At 50.9% G+C, this 15,264-nt stretch overlaps 1 protein-coding gene across 1 annotated transcript; it reads left to right on the top strand.

The window, feature by feature from the left end:
* Nucleotides 1-58: 58 nt before the first annotated feature.
* Nucleotides 59-10,685, top strand: IL10RB (interleukin 10 receptor subunit beta). Its single transcript, XM_039553967.1, has 7 exons — nucleotides 59-699; nucleotides 2,884-3,007; nucleotides 4,318-4,487; nucleotides 5,343-5,530; nucleotides 7,544-7,694; nucleotides 7,956-8,113; nucleotides 10,102-10,685. Exons 1-7 carry the CDS (start codon nucleotides 651-653, stop codon nucleotides 10,312-10,314), a joined length of 1,053 nt encoding a protein of 350 aa, XP_039409901.1. The 5' UTR covers nucleotides 59-650; the 3' UTR covers nucleotides 10,315-10,685.
* Nucleotides 10,686-15,264: the final 4,579 nt, after the last annotated feature.

Raw genomic sequence — 15,264 nt, 5'->3', positions numbered from 1 at the left:
GCAGTTTTGGATTAGAAATTGTTCCCTGTAAGGGTGGGCAGGCCCTGGCACAGGGTGCCCAGAGCAGCTGGGGCTGCCCCTGGATCCCTGGCAGTGTCCAAGGCTAGGCTCGATGGGGCTTGGAGCAATCTGGAATAGTGGAAGGCTGGTCTCTCAACCAGACCACTTTTTCAATTTTTTATTTTTATCTCAGTCAGTTTCTGTCAAACCTGTTCTGCTGGATGGATGCTGCATTAGTGCAGAGAAAGCTGATCAAGTGGAATAATGGGGGCAGAGACAGGAATACTCAACTGACAAAAGACTGGATCGAGGCATTAATACACTTTCTACGGTTTTTTATATACAATTTTGTACAATTACTGACTAGTATTAAAACATTTTAATGACATTTAAAGTCCCCGGTGTCTGAGGGAGTACCCCCGCTGTGTGAGGGGGAACCTCCAGCGCCCGAGTTTGAACCCCAGCTGTGTGAGGGAGCATCCCCGGTGTCTGAGGGTGAACCTGCGGTTTCTGAGGGAGCAGCCCAGGTGTGCGAGGGAGGCTCCGCAGCCCGCCCCGCCCCGCCGGGAAGCGGAAGGCTTTCGGGTTTCGGGGCGGCCCCGCTCCCGCAGCCATGGCGCGGCCGCCCCGCCGCCGCTGAGGGAGCCGCCATGGCCGCCGCCCTGCGGGGCGCGCTCTGCAGCGGGCTCCTGCTCTGCGGTGAGTCCGAACGGCAGCCAGGGAGGGAGGCAGCGAGGGAGGCACGGAGCGGCCTCCCGGTCCCGCCTGGCCGTGGGGCGGCGGTGCCCTCAGGGGCAGCGGCAGCGAGGGGCGCCTGAGGCGGCGGTGCCTCCGCGCTGCCCGAGCCCGGCGCGGCTCCTCGGGGGCTGTGAGGAACCGAGCGGCCCCCGGACTGGGCCAGCAGCCGGGCGGGAGTGCCCCGTGAGGGCAGCGGGGACAGTCCAGCCGGCCTCCGCCGCTGCTTGGGTGGCGGTGCCGGGGTCCCGCCGCCCGCGGGCGTTTTTGTCCCGCGGTTCAATCCGTGCTGGGAACAGGGACGGTCCAGCCGGGATTGGGGCATTGTGCAAGTCCCGGCGAGGACAGGCGGGCGTGGGGGCGAAAGCGGCGCCCCGAGGGCTCCGTGTCAGTGGTCTGCAGGAGGGGCAGCCGGGGGGGTCGGGCTCTGCTGCCAGGGAACAGGGACAGGAGGAGAGGGAACGGCCTCAGGCTGGGCCAGGGCAGGCTCAGGGTGGACAGCAGCAGGAATTTCCCCATGGAAAGGGAGCTCAGGCCTTGGCAGGGGCTGCCCAGGGAGGTTTGGAGTGCCCATCCCTGGAGGTGTCCCAGGAAGGGCTGGAGGTGGCACTCAGTGCTCTGGGCTGGGGACAAGGTGGGCATCGGGCACAGCTGGGCCTCGATGGCCTCAGAGGTCTGTGCACAAGCCTGAGACCCCAGAGGTATTTCCTCATCTCTTTGGGTCCACAGTGCCCAATAAAGCAATTTACCTGGAGGCTTTTAATATAGGAAGCACTGTCAGGGAAGTGAACCTTGAAACGAAACGTGCTTTTCCTGGGAATTTGCGTGCTTACCTCAGACCTCATCCTCAAAGCAGGGCTCCAAGAGAATTGAGAAGGACTTTGGACAAGGCATGGAGGGCCAGGATAAAGGGGAATGGCTTCCCAGTGCCAGAGGGCAGGGCTGGATGGGAGATTGGGCAGGAATTGTTCCCTGGGAGGGTGGGCAGGCCCTGGCACAGGGTGCCCAGAGCAGCTGGGGCTGCCCCTGGATCCCTGGCAGTGCCCAAGGCCAGGCTGGACATTGGGGCTTGGAGCAGCCTGGGACAGTGGAGGTGTCCCTGCCATGGCAGGGATGGCACTGGGTGGGCTTTGAGGTCCTTCCCAACCCCAGCCAGTGCGTGATTCAAAGTTCTGTATTTGTGATGTGCAGTGTGTTTGATTTATTTGTTGGGTGCAAGGGTAACACTGTAGGACCAGAGTCTGAAACAGGTTTTGTTTAAGCCAGGTTTAGATTTCAAACTCCTGTCTGCCAGAGGGGAGTGACTGACACATGAATTTCATTCATTTCTGTGTCAACTGGGGACATGGCTCAGGGGTGATTATGGTGGTGCTGGGATGACACTGGGACAGGGTGACCTGGAAGGTCTCTTCCAGCCCTGATGCTTCTGTGAGCTACAGACATGTAAAATGTGTATTTATCCTGGAATGTCTGTCATCAGGTGTGACTCCTGTGACATTTAAGCGCTGCTCTGTTCTGACAGGGTTTGTTTGCATTGCTCATTCGTGGTGCAGTAATGGGCTGGAATCTTTGCTATTTTGGTTTCAATCCCTACAGTTATGTAAAAATAATTAAACCATAATAGTAATGGACTTTTCATTGATACTTTAAACTACTTTAGGGTTTCTTTTATTCAGTTCCAAGAAAGGAGAACAACTGGGGTTTTGTCACTTGTGAATAGTGCTGATTAATGATACCTAATTATATTTAATTACATTTAATACCTCTCTTACTTTCAGAGGTGCTTCTGGTTTATCTCTGTTTATCAATCCCCACACCCTTGTTATTCCCACAGTGCTACTGGAGCACTGCTTAGAAAAATTGGCGTTTGACACTCTCAGGGAGAGTTCATGCCCCAAGTCCTGGGCAGCACCAGCTCAGTCACGTACAAGAAATGTTGGTGTCACAAGGACTTACTGGAAGTCACTGGTGCCAGTAATCTGTTTTGTTGCGTAAGGAGGCAGGAGAGGCATCAGGATTTAAATTCATTTAATTGAGCTCTGATTTTAAATAAGCATCTAAGGCAAGGCAGAGGCTGCATTTAAGTTTGGGATGACTAAGAAGTGCTGGAGGAAACACTGAAATGTTTGGTTTTCACTCCTCCCACAGTTTCTGGAATGATCCCAAAGCCCCGAAATGCAAGAATTACTTCAGTCAATCTTCACAGCACTTTGCAGTGGGATGCACCAAGGTTTCCCAAAGGGAATGTCACCTACACTGTCCGATCCAAGAGGTAGGTCTGGGGCTGGGCTGGCTTTAATTCATATCTTACAGCTCTGTGTGGTTGGGATTTGTGTCCTTTTCAGAGGACAATCAGGAGCTGTCCCTTTGTTTCAGCTTGTGAGAGGCTTCCCTGCTGAGCTGAAGGATGGGACAGAGGCATTTTCTGGGCATTCACACCCAAGGCAGCTTTGTCCTGGGTTTTTTTGGAACCACAAACACATTTTAACATTGGATGTTATTGGCTGTATGTGTGGTTTTTCTCTCTCATGGAGCTGTTCCCGGTGATTGAAGAGGCCTGGTCGTGTTGCCCCTTCCCTGATCTCTTAGATGCAGCCATCCCATCCCATCCCATTCCAGCCCACCCCTGCCATGGCAGGGACACCTCCCACTGTGCCAGGCTGCTCCAAGCCCCAATGTCCAGCCTGGCCTTGGGCACTGCCAGGGATCCAGGGGCAGCCCCAGCTGCTCTGGGCACCCTGTGCCAGGGCCTGCCCACCCTCCCAGGGAACAATTCCTGCCCAATCTCCCATCCAGCCCTGCCCTCTGGCACTGGGAAGCCATTCCCTGGCTCCTGTCACTCTCTGCCCATATAAAAGTCTCTCTCCCTCTTTTTTTCTAAGCCTCTCCAGGCATTGGAAGGAGCTCTAAGCCTTCCCCAGAGCCTTCTCTTCATGCTTAGTTGTGAGAAAATTTTTCTGGGTTGTGTAGCCATGGCCCCTTGATTAGTACATTCCTGGGCAGGCTTTTGATGCATACCAGAAAGAAAAAAATACATTAAATATCATCCATTAAATCATATATTGATTAAGGCCAGGCTGGACATTGGGGCTGGGAGCAGCCTGGGACAGTGGAAGGTGTCCCTGCCATGGCAGGGGTGGAATGGGATGAGCTTTAGGGTCCCTCCAACCCAAACCTTCTGTGGTTCTATTCTATAACCAGTTCCTGGTCACTTCCCAGCCCTGTTTTCTCTGGCTTTTCCTTGTGTGCAAATCCTGGAGACAGCTCCCAGCAAAGTCCCAGTCAGTGCCCTGCAGTGGCACTGGCTGAGTGGTTGCAGGCTTCTCTGAACTCCTGCCTGCTGAATGGAGTGTTGTAACCCTGCCAGGACAAGGGCATTTTTTGCAGAATCAGAATTTTAGTCCCTAAGTTTATCATGGATGGTATAAATCCATGGGTATAAAATCCTTAATGTGGGTCTTACACACACTGGATACTCTTTTGTGTTCATAAGTCCTAACTGCTTGCATTAACAGCTTTGCTGGTTTAAAGCCATTTAGCCAGTTCTAATTGTTTCTTTTCTATGCTTTGTGTTCCCTGCAGCATCAATTTCCCTGGAGACACCTATGAGAATGTGGGGACAAGGCTGAGGCTCCCCGAGTGTGACGTGTCCTCGCTGTCGGCGTACGGGGACTACGTCCTGCAGCTCCGGGCCGAGGCAGGACAGCTCCATTCCGCCTGGGTCACCCTCAGGTTCAAGCCCATGGATGACAGTAAGCCTTTTCCTGTTCTTCCCAAAAAAATACTGCCTGCACTTCACGCCCCTGCACAGCCTGGCTCCGTGGGAAAAGCCAGGAAAAAGGATGCCGAGTATTTTATAATTTAATTACATTGAACTGTAACATTTTAGTTGTGACACTTGACAGAAAGCAGAGTAGGTTCACTATCATAGTACTGATAACTTCTTTGGAGGAGGTTTTCAAATAAAGCGTAATTTTCTCTTAAAATAAGGAATATCTCTGTTTTCTGCCCAGGGAGAAGTTGTCTTCAAGGAGCCAGACTTCCTGTACATCTAAATAAATTCAGTTACTTCCTTCTTCATTGTTTTGCCAGACAAAAAGCTTAATTTTTATTTTTTCTTACTTCAAAAAAACCCCACTTTAACAGAGAGATTAATTTTCAGCCAAGAAATTTTGGTTGCACAAGGCATAAATAATTCAAATGTTTTCATTTTTCAAACTGATCATAATCAAAACCCACATTAAAACACTTTTCTAGAGGGTCTTCTCTGGACAGACAGATGTTGTGACAGTTTGGCCCAGAAGGAGAAGTGAGTGATAGCCATGGAAATGGTCCTTCCTCTCCTGGAGTCACCACAGCTGGCAAAAGGGAACTGCCTTTGTTTATAGGGTGTGGGAATGGAGCCTGCATTGGTGTTCAACTGCAAAAATAAAATCCCTTTCAAGAGCAGTTCTCCGAGGAAAGGCTTTATTTATGCCAGATCCAGGAAAATAAGTTATTTTCTTCTAATGCAATATTTAAAAGGTGACTTACCATGAGTTGTATAAAAATGTGCAACTGAGGCAGTGTGAAGTTGAATTCCCTCCTCTCCTCTCTCCCATGTGCAGCAGTCATTGGCCCCCCTGATGTGAGGCTGAAGTCGGGGTCCGGGGCCCTGCACGTGGATTTCTCTGGGCCCTTTGCTGAGCACGAGCAGGGCAAGTGGCCCCTGAAGAAGTACTATGGCTCCTGGAATTACAGGATCCTCTACTGGAAGAAAGGCAGCACAGACACAGACCTGACCTCTGCTTCCTGGGTATTGTGACTCCCTGACTTTGATCTGGGCTTTGCCTGGAAAACACCATCCTGGGGAAGTCCTGGAAGCTCCTGGAGGCCCTGTACAGGCTGCAGAGCTCTGGAGCCAGGCTGGGAGAGCTGGGGGTGCCCACCTGGAGAGGAGAGGGATCAGGGAGAGCTCAGAGCCCCTTGCAGGGCCTAAAGGGGCTCCAGGAGAGCTGCAGAGGGACTGGGGACAAGGGCTGGAGGGCCAGGAGCCAGGGAATGGCTTCCCAGTGCCAGAGGGCAGGGCTGGATGGGAGATTGGGCAGGAATTGTTCCCTGGGAGGGTGGGCAGGCCCTGGCACAGGGTGCCCAGAGCAGCTGGGGCTGCCCCTGGATCCCTGGCAGTGCCCAAGGCCAGGCTGGACATTGGGGCTTGGAGCAGCCTGGCACAGTGGGAGGTGTCCCTGCCATGGCAGGGGTGGCACTGGGTGGGCTTTGAGGTCCTTTCCAACCCAAACCAGTCTGGGATTCTGTGATTCTAAGAGTAAAAATGATCTCTACTAATTACAATTAATCAAATCTGGTCACTACAACTGGGTCTCAGAGCAAATGCAGGAGCTGTGTAGTTAAACAGCAGCATACAGAAAGAATTTTCTCTTTCCATAATTATCAATAACTCTGTGTTCGTTCCCTCTTTGTGGGACTTTGGGCTTTTTACTCCCAGAAATATCTAAAAATGGGTAAAGCTTTGATTCACTGTGGTCACCTGCAGCTCTTCAGTTTGTATCCACTGCAATTCCCTTCCTCCCTCCCAGCGACAGCTTCTTGCACAGGCAGTTGTGTTACTCAGCCCAAAACACTGCTCCATGCACAGTGCGTGGAGAAAGGCCATTAATCATGCATTAATTAGAGCATTATGGCCTCTGTTTCAGGCAGACAGGAAGCCTCTGACCAGCAGACCGCAGCCACAGTTAATGAGTGCTTTGTACATCAGTGCAATTGTTAATAGTGGGACTCCACCATGTCCAGTTCTGATTTGTATCTGGTACTGCACAGTTCTTTGCCATTCAGTTCCAGAAGAGGAGGGCTCATCACTTCCCACAGAGCAGTCTGGTTCTCCGTTCCCAAACTCCTCAGAAATGCAGCTATTCCTGCACATGGGATGCACGCAGCTGGATTTACCAGAGGAACAGAGCTGCACTTTGAGTCTCTGCTTGGAACCCTTCCAAGTGCAAGTCTGGGAGATTCCCTAGGGATCAAAGAGGCAACAGGCAGAGGCTGGGTAACCTCCCAGGTTATTTGTGAGCTGGGTGCTTGCTCCAAGATGGAAACCTGGCTGGAGAGTCTCCTGTCCCTGAGGAGGGATACTCTGCAGTTACAGGGACATAACTGACCCTGAACAGCAAGTTCATCTGCTCAGCCACTCACAGCTCCCAGAAAGTATTTTATTTCTTTCTTTTCTGTGGTTTTGTCTAAATGACAGATCACAGAATCACAGAATTGGGGAGGTTGGAAAAGCCCCCTGTGGTCATCAGTTCCAGCCATTAACCCAGCACCACATGTTCACCACTAACCCATGTCCCCAAGTGCCACATCTACACATTTTTTAACACTTCCAGGGGTGGGGACTCCACCATTTCTCTGGGCAGCCTATTTCAGGGCTCAACAGCTTTTTCAGTGAAGAAATTTTTCCTAATGTGCAATCTAAAAGTCCCCTGGCACAGCTTGAGACCTTTTCCTCTGGTGCTGTTCCTCCATCCCGCTTGTTCCCTCTCCAGTTAGATGGTGTTTGTGTGTAACAGTGCTCCTAGCTGATCTCATTTGGTTGGGTGACAGTTTCTGGCTGCCACCAGATCTCATTTATCATCTCTCATTAGCCTAAAACTTCATTAGTGCTGCTGGAAACAGCCCAAAGATCAGTGGTGTGAATGGTCTCACACTACAATTGTAATTGTACTTGTAATTCCATGGTTATTCTTTAGCTAATTCCATAGCTAAGTCACTGATCTCACACTCTTCCATTTTTTCTGGTTTTCTCTGTTTTCAGGTAACTCAGGTAGACACCAAACACAGCTCTGAAATCCTGTCCCAGCTGGAGCCATGGACAGTTTATTGTGTCCGAGTGCAGGCGGTGATTCCTGAGTGGAACAAGACAGGGGAGCTGAGCAGGGAGCTCTGTGAGCAGACAACCCACAATGGTAACGTGGGGGACTGGGAAATCATGGAATCACACACTGGGATGGCTTGGGAGGGACCTCGGAGCCCACCCAGTGCCACCCCTGCCATGGCAGGGACACCTCCCACTGTGCCAGGCTGCTCCAAGCCCCAATGTCCAGCCTGGCCTTGGGCACTGCCAGGGATCCAGGGGCATTCCATGGAGAAAGTGATAATTTGAAAATAATTACTCAGAAATGAATCATGGCAGTTTTAATTGGGTTTTTTTCCCTTCTCTCTTGCAGGTGTAACCCCTGTGTGGATAATTGTGACTGTTCTGGTGGGATCCATGCTGGTCATGGTCACAGCTGTCACCGTTTGTTTCTTCTCCAGTTTTTATCTGTACAGACTCACCAAACACATTTTCTGCCCTTCCTACGTTTTTCCACAACACTTGAAAGAGGTTTGTTCTCTGCCTAACATGTGAAAATCAGCCTTTCCAGCAGACTCACCTGTTTTTTCAAGCTCTCCGTGCCAAAATATTTAGAGCTTCTTTTATTTTGCCTCCTTTCACTGGCACCTGATGGTCAATGATCTGTAATTTGTAATAATCAGCTTTTTATGGCTCAGAAACAGGATGGGTTTGCTGATTTTGAAGTGAGAGAGTACCAGGTGTCAACTTCAGTTCCTCATTTAACCAGAGCAACAGAAATCTCTGTCTCTCCTGCCTTCTTTTAGACTTAAACCAGCTCATTTGTTCTCCTGCAGCAAAGTCCTGTCACAAGTGTAACCACGAGTTTTAACTTCAGTGAAGCATCTAAGGAAGGAACCTGGACTAGATCAGCTGTACCAGAGCAGCCTGGGCTATGGAAGGTGTCCCTGCCCAGGGCAGGGCTGGGATGGGATGAGCTTTGGAGTCCCATCCAACCCAAACCATTCTGGGAACCTGTGATTCTATGAAGTCTGAAAATTCCAGCTAAAAGGAGAGCAATGACAGCAGCCACTGCTGATGGGGACCCACTGCCCCTGTCACACACCCAGAACACAAAGAGGCTGCAGCAGGATCTCTTCCCAGAAACAAGCGTTTACATAATACACTCCTGTTCCAACCTGTGCTCTCCTGAGTTCCTGCAGTTCCTCTGGGGCTTTCATTTTGACTCACTTAGAGCTCAGCACCCTCAGGATGGCAGCTCACTTAGCACTTGACTCCTGCTTTAGGTTGAACATGTGCTCAGCACCAGGAGTGTCATGGAATCCCTGAATCCCAGAATGGTTTGGGTTGGAGGGACCTTAAAGTTCACTCATCCCACCCCTGCCATGGCAGGGACACCTCCCACTGTGCCAGGCTGCTCCAAGCCCCAATGTCCAGCCTGGTCTTGGGCACTGCCAGGGATCCAGGGGCAGCCCCAGCTGCTCTGGGCACCCTGTGCCAGGGCCTGCCCACCCTCCCAGGGAACAATTCCTGCCCAATCTCCCATCCAGCCCTGCCCTCTGGCACTGGGAAGCCATTCCCTGGCTCCTGGCCCTCCCTCCCTTGGTTTGCAGAACCTGGAGCTCAGCAGCTGGGCACGCAGCACCAGATCCACACAGGATGTGCTCAAGTTTCCTTTGCTTCCAGGTGGCTCTAAAGACAGGGAGAACTTTGGGCTTGTGCTGTGCCAGGAATCAAAGGTCAGCTGTGCCTCCCTAAAACGTGCTTTGGCCAAGGCAGTGCTTTCACTATGGGAGTGTTTCAGCTGCAGGTTTGTGCCAGAACATTCCCAATCCCGGTTCAGTAGAGAAGGGTCTGATAGTGAAGATCTTTGTGCTGATTTTTGTACCTACAGTACACAGCACTCCTTACAGAGCAGCTGGTTTCTTATTCTAAATTCAATTCAGAATTGTGTCATCTGAGGGCACCAGGATGAGCAGAGGGATGGAGCAGCTCTGTGAGGAAAGGCTGGGAGAATTGGGATTGCTCAGCCTGGGGAAGGAAGGGCTCTGGGGTGATGTAATTGTGGCCTTCCAGTGCCTGAAGGGTTCCAGGAGAGCTGGAGAGGGACTTTGGACAAGGGCTGGAGGGACAGGACACAGGGAACAGCTTCCACTGCCAGAGGGGAGGGTTCTTGACAAATCTCTCTGTGATCTCCCTCCCCCACAGCCCAGTTACCATTCAGTGTTTGTTCCCAATCAAAACTGTTTTATTTTCTTCAAGTAAGTTTGTATTCCAAAGAAGTCTCTGAGCCCTGGAGTTATTCTTGCAGAGAAAGGCACTTCCATCTTGCTCCCAAGCCTGGGACAGGATATGAGGGAGGACATGACGCTGTTGGCCCTGTGGGACTTGCAAGGCCTGAGGAAGCCTCTTGCTGTGTGCAAAACAATCCCAATGTTGTTTAATGATCCCAGTTTTTCTGAGCAAACAGCATTGGACAGCTGCAGAGACCTAATCCTCATTTCCTCTTTGTTTCCCAGTTTTTGAGCAAACCTCCCAGTGCTCCACAGCCTTTCCCTCCTCTTCCACAAGAAGAACTCCTGGTTTATGACAAGCTGACTGTGATTTCAGAAGAATCCCAAACCCTCAGTGATGGGAGTGGGGATGAGGCCAGCAGGACACCAGAGCACCCTCAGGGCTCTGCACAAGGAGACTCTGACTCAGGAGTGAGAGAAGCTTCAGGAAAAGCCTAAATATCCTCCTCATTCTTCCTTGGAAAAGGAGAAGCAAATGGACTTTTGGGTTTTTGTCATTGCTGTATTCTTCAGCAGGAAAAATCTACAGACAAACACGTGGGCACAGACTTTTGACAGAATAATTTTTTTTTTTTTTAAGTACAAGATACTTGGCTTTAAATGAGGAATTAAATGATCCATAACTTTTGCCACTGTTGGTTGTGGCTCCGTGAGGAGTTGTAGCAATTCCTGGCACTGATTGTGACATTAAAAAGCAAATGTCATAAATATATATATATATATATATAAATACGAATTACTTTAATGAACTATTTATTGCAAAAACTAATCAAAATGTTTATAAAAGAAAATAATATTTTGTAAAGAAAGACCCGATCTGGTTTATTTTTTTCTAATGAGAAATGAAGTGTTTTTAAAGATGTTCCCACTGGCATAATCTTTGTATGGAATTTATTCTTCCCTGATGCAAAGTTATGAAGCTGGGAGGGCTTTCCAGCCTCAGGGATTCTGGGATTCTATGGAATCTGCACGTGCTTTTTCTGCACTTTTAAATTTTGTCATGTGCTGCTTTAATGGGGAATGTGAAATTTACTGAATTGATTTTTTTCAAGGTATTTGGTTTTATTGGTGCTTTTCTCCACCTCTCCCCAAGGCTGCTCTGGGAATCCTGATCCTGTGTCTGCATCACCACTCCAAGGAACAAGTCCAGCTCCCTGTGTGTTCCCTGTCCCTCCGCCCACAGCAGCAGCTTCTTTCAATATTTTCTTTTCCCCCCTTTCCCCCCTTTTTTTTTGGTTTTCAGAGTGGCAAAGCCCCCATGGTGTAACACCCACTGCACGTGGAGCTGGCTGAGGAAGGGCTGGAGATTCCCTGCCTTTCCCTCACTGTTCCTAGAGCTGCTTTCCTCTCTCCAACAGCTGCTTTGCATGGAAGGACAGCGAGCTCCTGTCAGCCAAACATGGCTGGAATCCATCAGCTGGTTCCAAGGTTCTGCTGAGGGCAGAGATAAGGCAGAGATAAGGCTGTGCCACTTCAGTACGGGCTCACTGCCGAGGCAAACTGGGGGGAGAAGAGAAATTACAACTTTGGCCGCTATGGGATATTGGGAGTTTAGATGGAAGCAGGAAAAGTTTCTGCAAGGACATCACGGCACAGGGTGCCCAGAGCAGCTGGGGCTGCCCCTGGATCCCTGGCAGTGCCCAAGGCCAGGCTGGACACTGGGGCTTGGAGCAGCCTGGGACAGTGGGAGGTGTCCCTGCCCCACAGCCTGGGACACTTCCAGGAATTAGGAGCTGCTAAAATCAGCCCGGATCTGGGTTTTTGGGCTGACCTGCACTTTGGTTTGCTTCAGAAATCTTCCTGCCCCACCCCCAGTCCTCCCAGGAAAGCTTTTGCAGGTGAGAGGCCTTTTCCTCAGCCACAGCTTCTGTGAGAGTCACAGCGTGAGCCAGGCCTGGGGATAAGGGACAGCCTCTGCCTGTCCCCACATGGGCTGTGTGGCCCCACAGGAGCCTGGGACCTCTACAGGGAAGAAACAATTTAGAGGAGGAGCAATAACTTCAAGGGAAGCAGTAATTCAGAGGAGAGTTTGTCTTCAGCTGAGCTTGTGGACACTACAGCGACAATGAATCAATAAATCAGGTGAACTGTGACCACGTTCTGATGCAAACTGAAAGCACAGAGAGATGCTGGAGGCTGCTCGCTCTGGTACAGCATGTTCTGACAAAGCCAGGAGGAAAACAGACCCCTCAGAAGGCCTGGGAGTGCTTGGAAAAAGATTTCAGACCTGAAATGCAAAGAGTGGAATGATTAAGGAATAGGGAAATATGAGGAATACTGAAGGAGAAGAGACTGGGCTTGTGGTCAGCAAAACAGATTCCAGAAGAGGGCAATGAGGGAAGACAAAAAGGACCTGTTTAGAGAATTCCAGTCAAGGGAGTGGAGTGAGAATTTCAGGGAGAAAGAAACCAGAGCCCAGGACCACCCAAGGGGTCAGGGACACAGTCAACCCCAGCTCCCCATTTTTATCTCTCCCTATTGGGAACTTTGGGGTCTTCCCTGCCCAGCAGGTCCTGGAGGTTCTGAGCCCCAATCCAGAATGAGTCAGAGAGGCTTTCAGAAGAGCTTTTAAATAGATTCTTAATCAGAAATACTTGTGCTTGTAAGTTCATGCTTTTTTTTTTTTTCCTGAGGCAGACTGGGGAAGAGCCATTATCACCTGGCAAAATGTCATTTTCTAGGATTCATCATCCTAGAAAATTATTATGGAGTAAGTGGGGTGCAAAGCAAGGCTCCTTCCCTTGAGACTGCTGCTGTGAAGAACAAGGCTGCAAAGAGCTGCTTTACAGGAAGAACTGTGAATAATCCACAGGCTTTGGACCATCTGTGCAATGCACTGGAAATGTTTCTTCCCTAGGGATTGGAGTTCCTGGAGTTCATTGTGCATTCTCTCAAGCCATTACTGTAGAACACTGAGGGCATGGAAGGATGATGGCAGCACAAAGGCAAACGAGAAGCCACTGGGGAGCCTGAGAGAGAGGAAATCCTCGCTCCAGCGTCACCGATGTACATCAATAACCCCAGGATTCCCCCTGCAGAAAGCACCAAAGAATCTGATTAACAACTTTCAGTTCTTCCATTTTCCCTTCATCTCTGCCACCACGTCACTCAAATCTCCTCTCTAATTTCCACTCCCTCCTCTCTGCTCCTCTGGTTTTGTGACAGTTTTTGAAACCACATTACAGTTCCTCAGAGAGGGACTTTGTTTTCCCATCTGGGTGAGTGTCGTGACGAAGGCGATGGAAATCCCACCAGGATTTGCAGTGGGTTGGATTTTCAGCCGTGCTGACCTATGGGTGAAACCAGGCTCTGGAACTCCCCTGAACAGAGCAGAACTCACTGATCACTCTGAAATTCCAGCCTGGAGAAGAGGGAGCTCCAGGGAGAGCTCAGAGCCCCTTGCAGGGCCTAAAGGGGCTCCAGGAGAGCTGCAGAGGGACTGGGGCAAGGCATGGAGGGCCAGGAGCCAGGGAATGGCTTCCCAGTGCCAGAGGGCAGGGCTGGATGGGAGATTGGGCAGGAATTGTTCCCTGGCAGGGTGGGCAGGCCCTGGCACAGGGTGCCCAGAGCAGCTGGGGCTGCCCCTGGATCCCTGGCAGTGCCCAAGGCCAGGCTGGACATTGGGGCTTGGAGCAGCTTGGGACAGTGGGAGGTGTCCCTGCCATGGCAGGGGTGGCACTGGATGGAATTTAAGGTCCTTTCCAACCCAACCAGTCTGGGACTCTAAATATTCTCCATGAAGATGGAACTTGTGTTCAAAATTACGCATTTTGAAGGCACCACAGACTAAAAAAAGCTTTATGTCAGGCTTTCCATGTTCTTTCAGCCTGGTTGATGCAATTTAGGACACTTCTGTCCTTCCAAACCTAATCCCAGAATCATCAAGGCTGGAAGAGCCCTTCAGGATCATCCAGTGTCACCCCAGCAGCACCAGCATCACCCCAAACCCTGTCCCCAAGGGCCACATCCAGACACCTCTGGGACACTTCCACAGACTGTGACTCCACCACTCCATGGGCTTGACCCAAAAAATCATCCTTCCTGCTCCTCAGCCCTGGTGAGGCCTTGTGGAGAGCTGTAACCAGGGCTGGGGAGTCAGGAGGAGGACAAGGGACAGACTCTAAGGAAGATGATGTTATGTGGTCTGGGGAAAGAAGTCTGATGGCAGAGTAATGACTGTTAACAAATGGGAAAGGCTTCTGAAAGCAGGGAATGAATCCCCTGTGCTCTGTGCCCATGAGGGAGGTGAAAGCAGTTACAAGACTGCAACAAAACTGAGACAAGGAAAGTTTTCTAGTGATGAAAGCAAAAAAATACAGATGGCATTGCCTGAGAAGGGGGACATGAAAAAAATCTATTGGGAAGGGGTAGATAGATCTGATCCCTCCTTGGGCTCCCTGAGGTTCCTTCCTGAACCACTGTTCCTACAGTTTTCACATAAGATGAAATGCTGTATTTGCCACTTTCATCCTGTTCCAGAGCTGACATAAGAAAAAAACACCAAATTATGTCTCCTTTGTCTGTCAGCCAACAGAAATAAAACCAGGAGAGCCCCAAAGGCCTTGTTTCCTCTGTCACAGGAGTGTTTAGGGACAGACATCAATGGCCACAGGGACACAGATTATACTCCCCTGGCTGCCTGTGCTGTGCAGATAACGCTTCGCTCCTCACAGGCTGGGCAACACCAGTTTCTGTTTCTTTTTTCTATAATATCAGTGAGGAAGTCATATTCAAACTCAGCAGAAGATAAACTGTAAATATTTAGTAGGTTATAGAATGATTCTAGCGGCGCAAGGCTGGCTCAGCCAGTTGCAGTTCATCGTCTGCATGGCAAAGTGGTTACCCTGAGGTGTGGTTACATAAAGAACTTGCCATAAAATATTTCCTTATCAACTGTTGGGGCAGGAGGTAACAAATCCTCATGGAATGAATCTGACTTAGGCTCAGTAAAGCCCTGTAACACCCAGCAGTGTCCCTCACACGCTGCTGTAGCCATGGATTGATGTTCTACAGGCTCAGCAATCCTGGAGGGCCCTGGAGCAGCTCCGTGCCCAGCACAGGCTGAGGGAGCCGGGGCTGCTCAGCCTCGAGAGGAGCCCCAGCTGAGAGGGGCCCTCAGCCCTGGCTGTCCCTGGCTGCAGGGAGGGCTCAGGGCAGGGCCCGGGCTCTGCTCCGGGGCCCGGCAGCGGCACCAGAGCCACGGGCAGGGCCTGAGCCCGGCAATTGCCCTGCACAGGAGGCAGAACTGCTGCCCTGGGCAGGGCCCGGGCTGGAACAGAGCCCAGAGAGGGGCTGGAGCCTCCTCCCTGGGGATATTCCAGAATATCCACACTCCTGGGCCCTGGGCTCTGGGTTGATGCTGCAGCAGGGAGTGGCACCAGATGGGAC

Source organism: Corvus cornix, chromosome 1 (genome assembly GCF_000738735.6).
Source record: "Corvus cornix cornix isolate S_Up_H32 chromosome 1, ASM73873v5, whole genome shotgun sequence".
Classification (NCBI taxonomy): Eukaryota; Metazoa; Chordata; class Aves; order Passeriformes; family Corvidae; genus Corvus; species Corvus cornix.
This window is presented reverse-complemented; position numbering and strand designations above follow the sequence as displayed.

Bases quoted from the DNA above. Each gene is read 5' to 3' on its own strand.
- IL10RB (XM_039553967.1), top strand. From the start codon at position 651: ATGGCCGCCGCCCTGCGGGGCGCGCTCTGCAGCGGGCTCCTGCTCTGC. The intron at 5,531-7,543 runs GTATTGTGACTC...CTCTGTTTTCAG, and splicing joins ACCTGACCTCTGCTTCCTGG to GTAACTCAGGTAGACACCAA. The intron at 7,695-7,955 runs GTAACGTGGGGG...TCTCTCTTGCAG, and splicing joins TGAGCAGACAACCCACAATG to GTGTAACCCCTGTGTGGATA.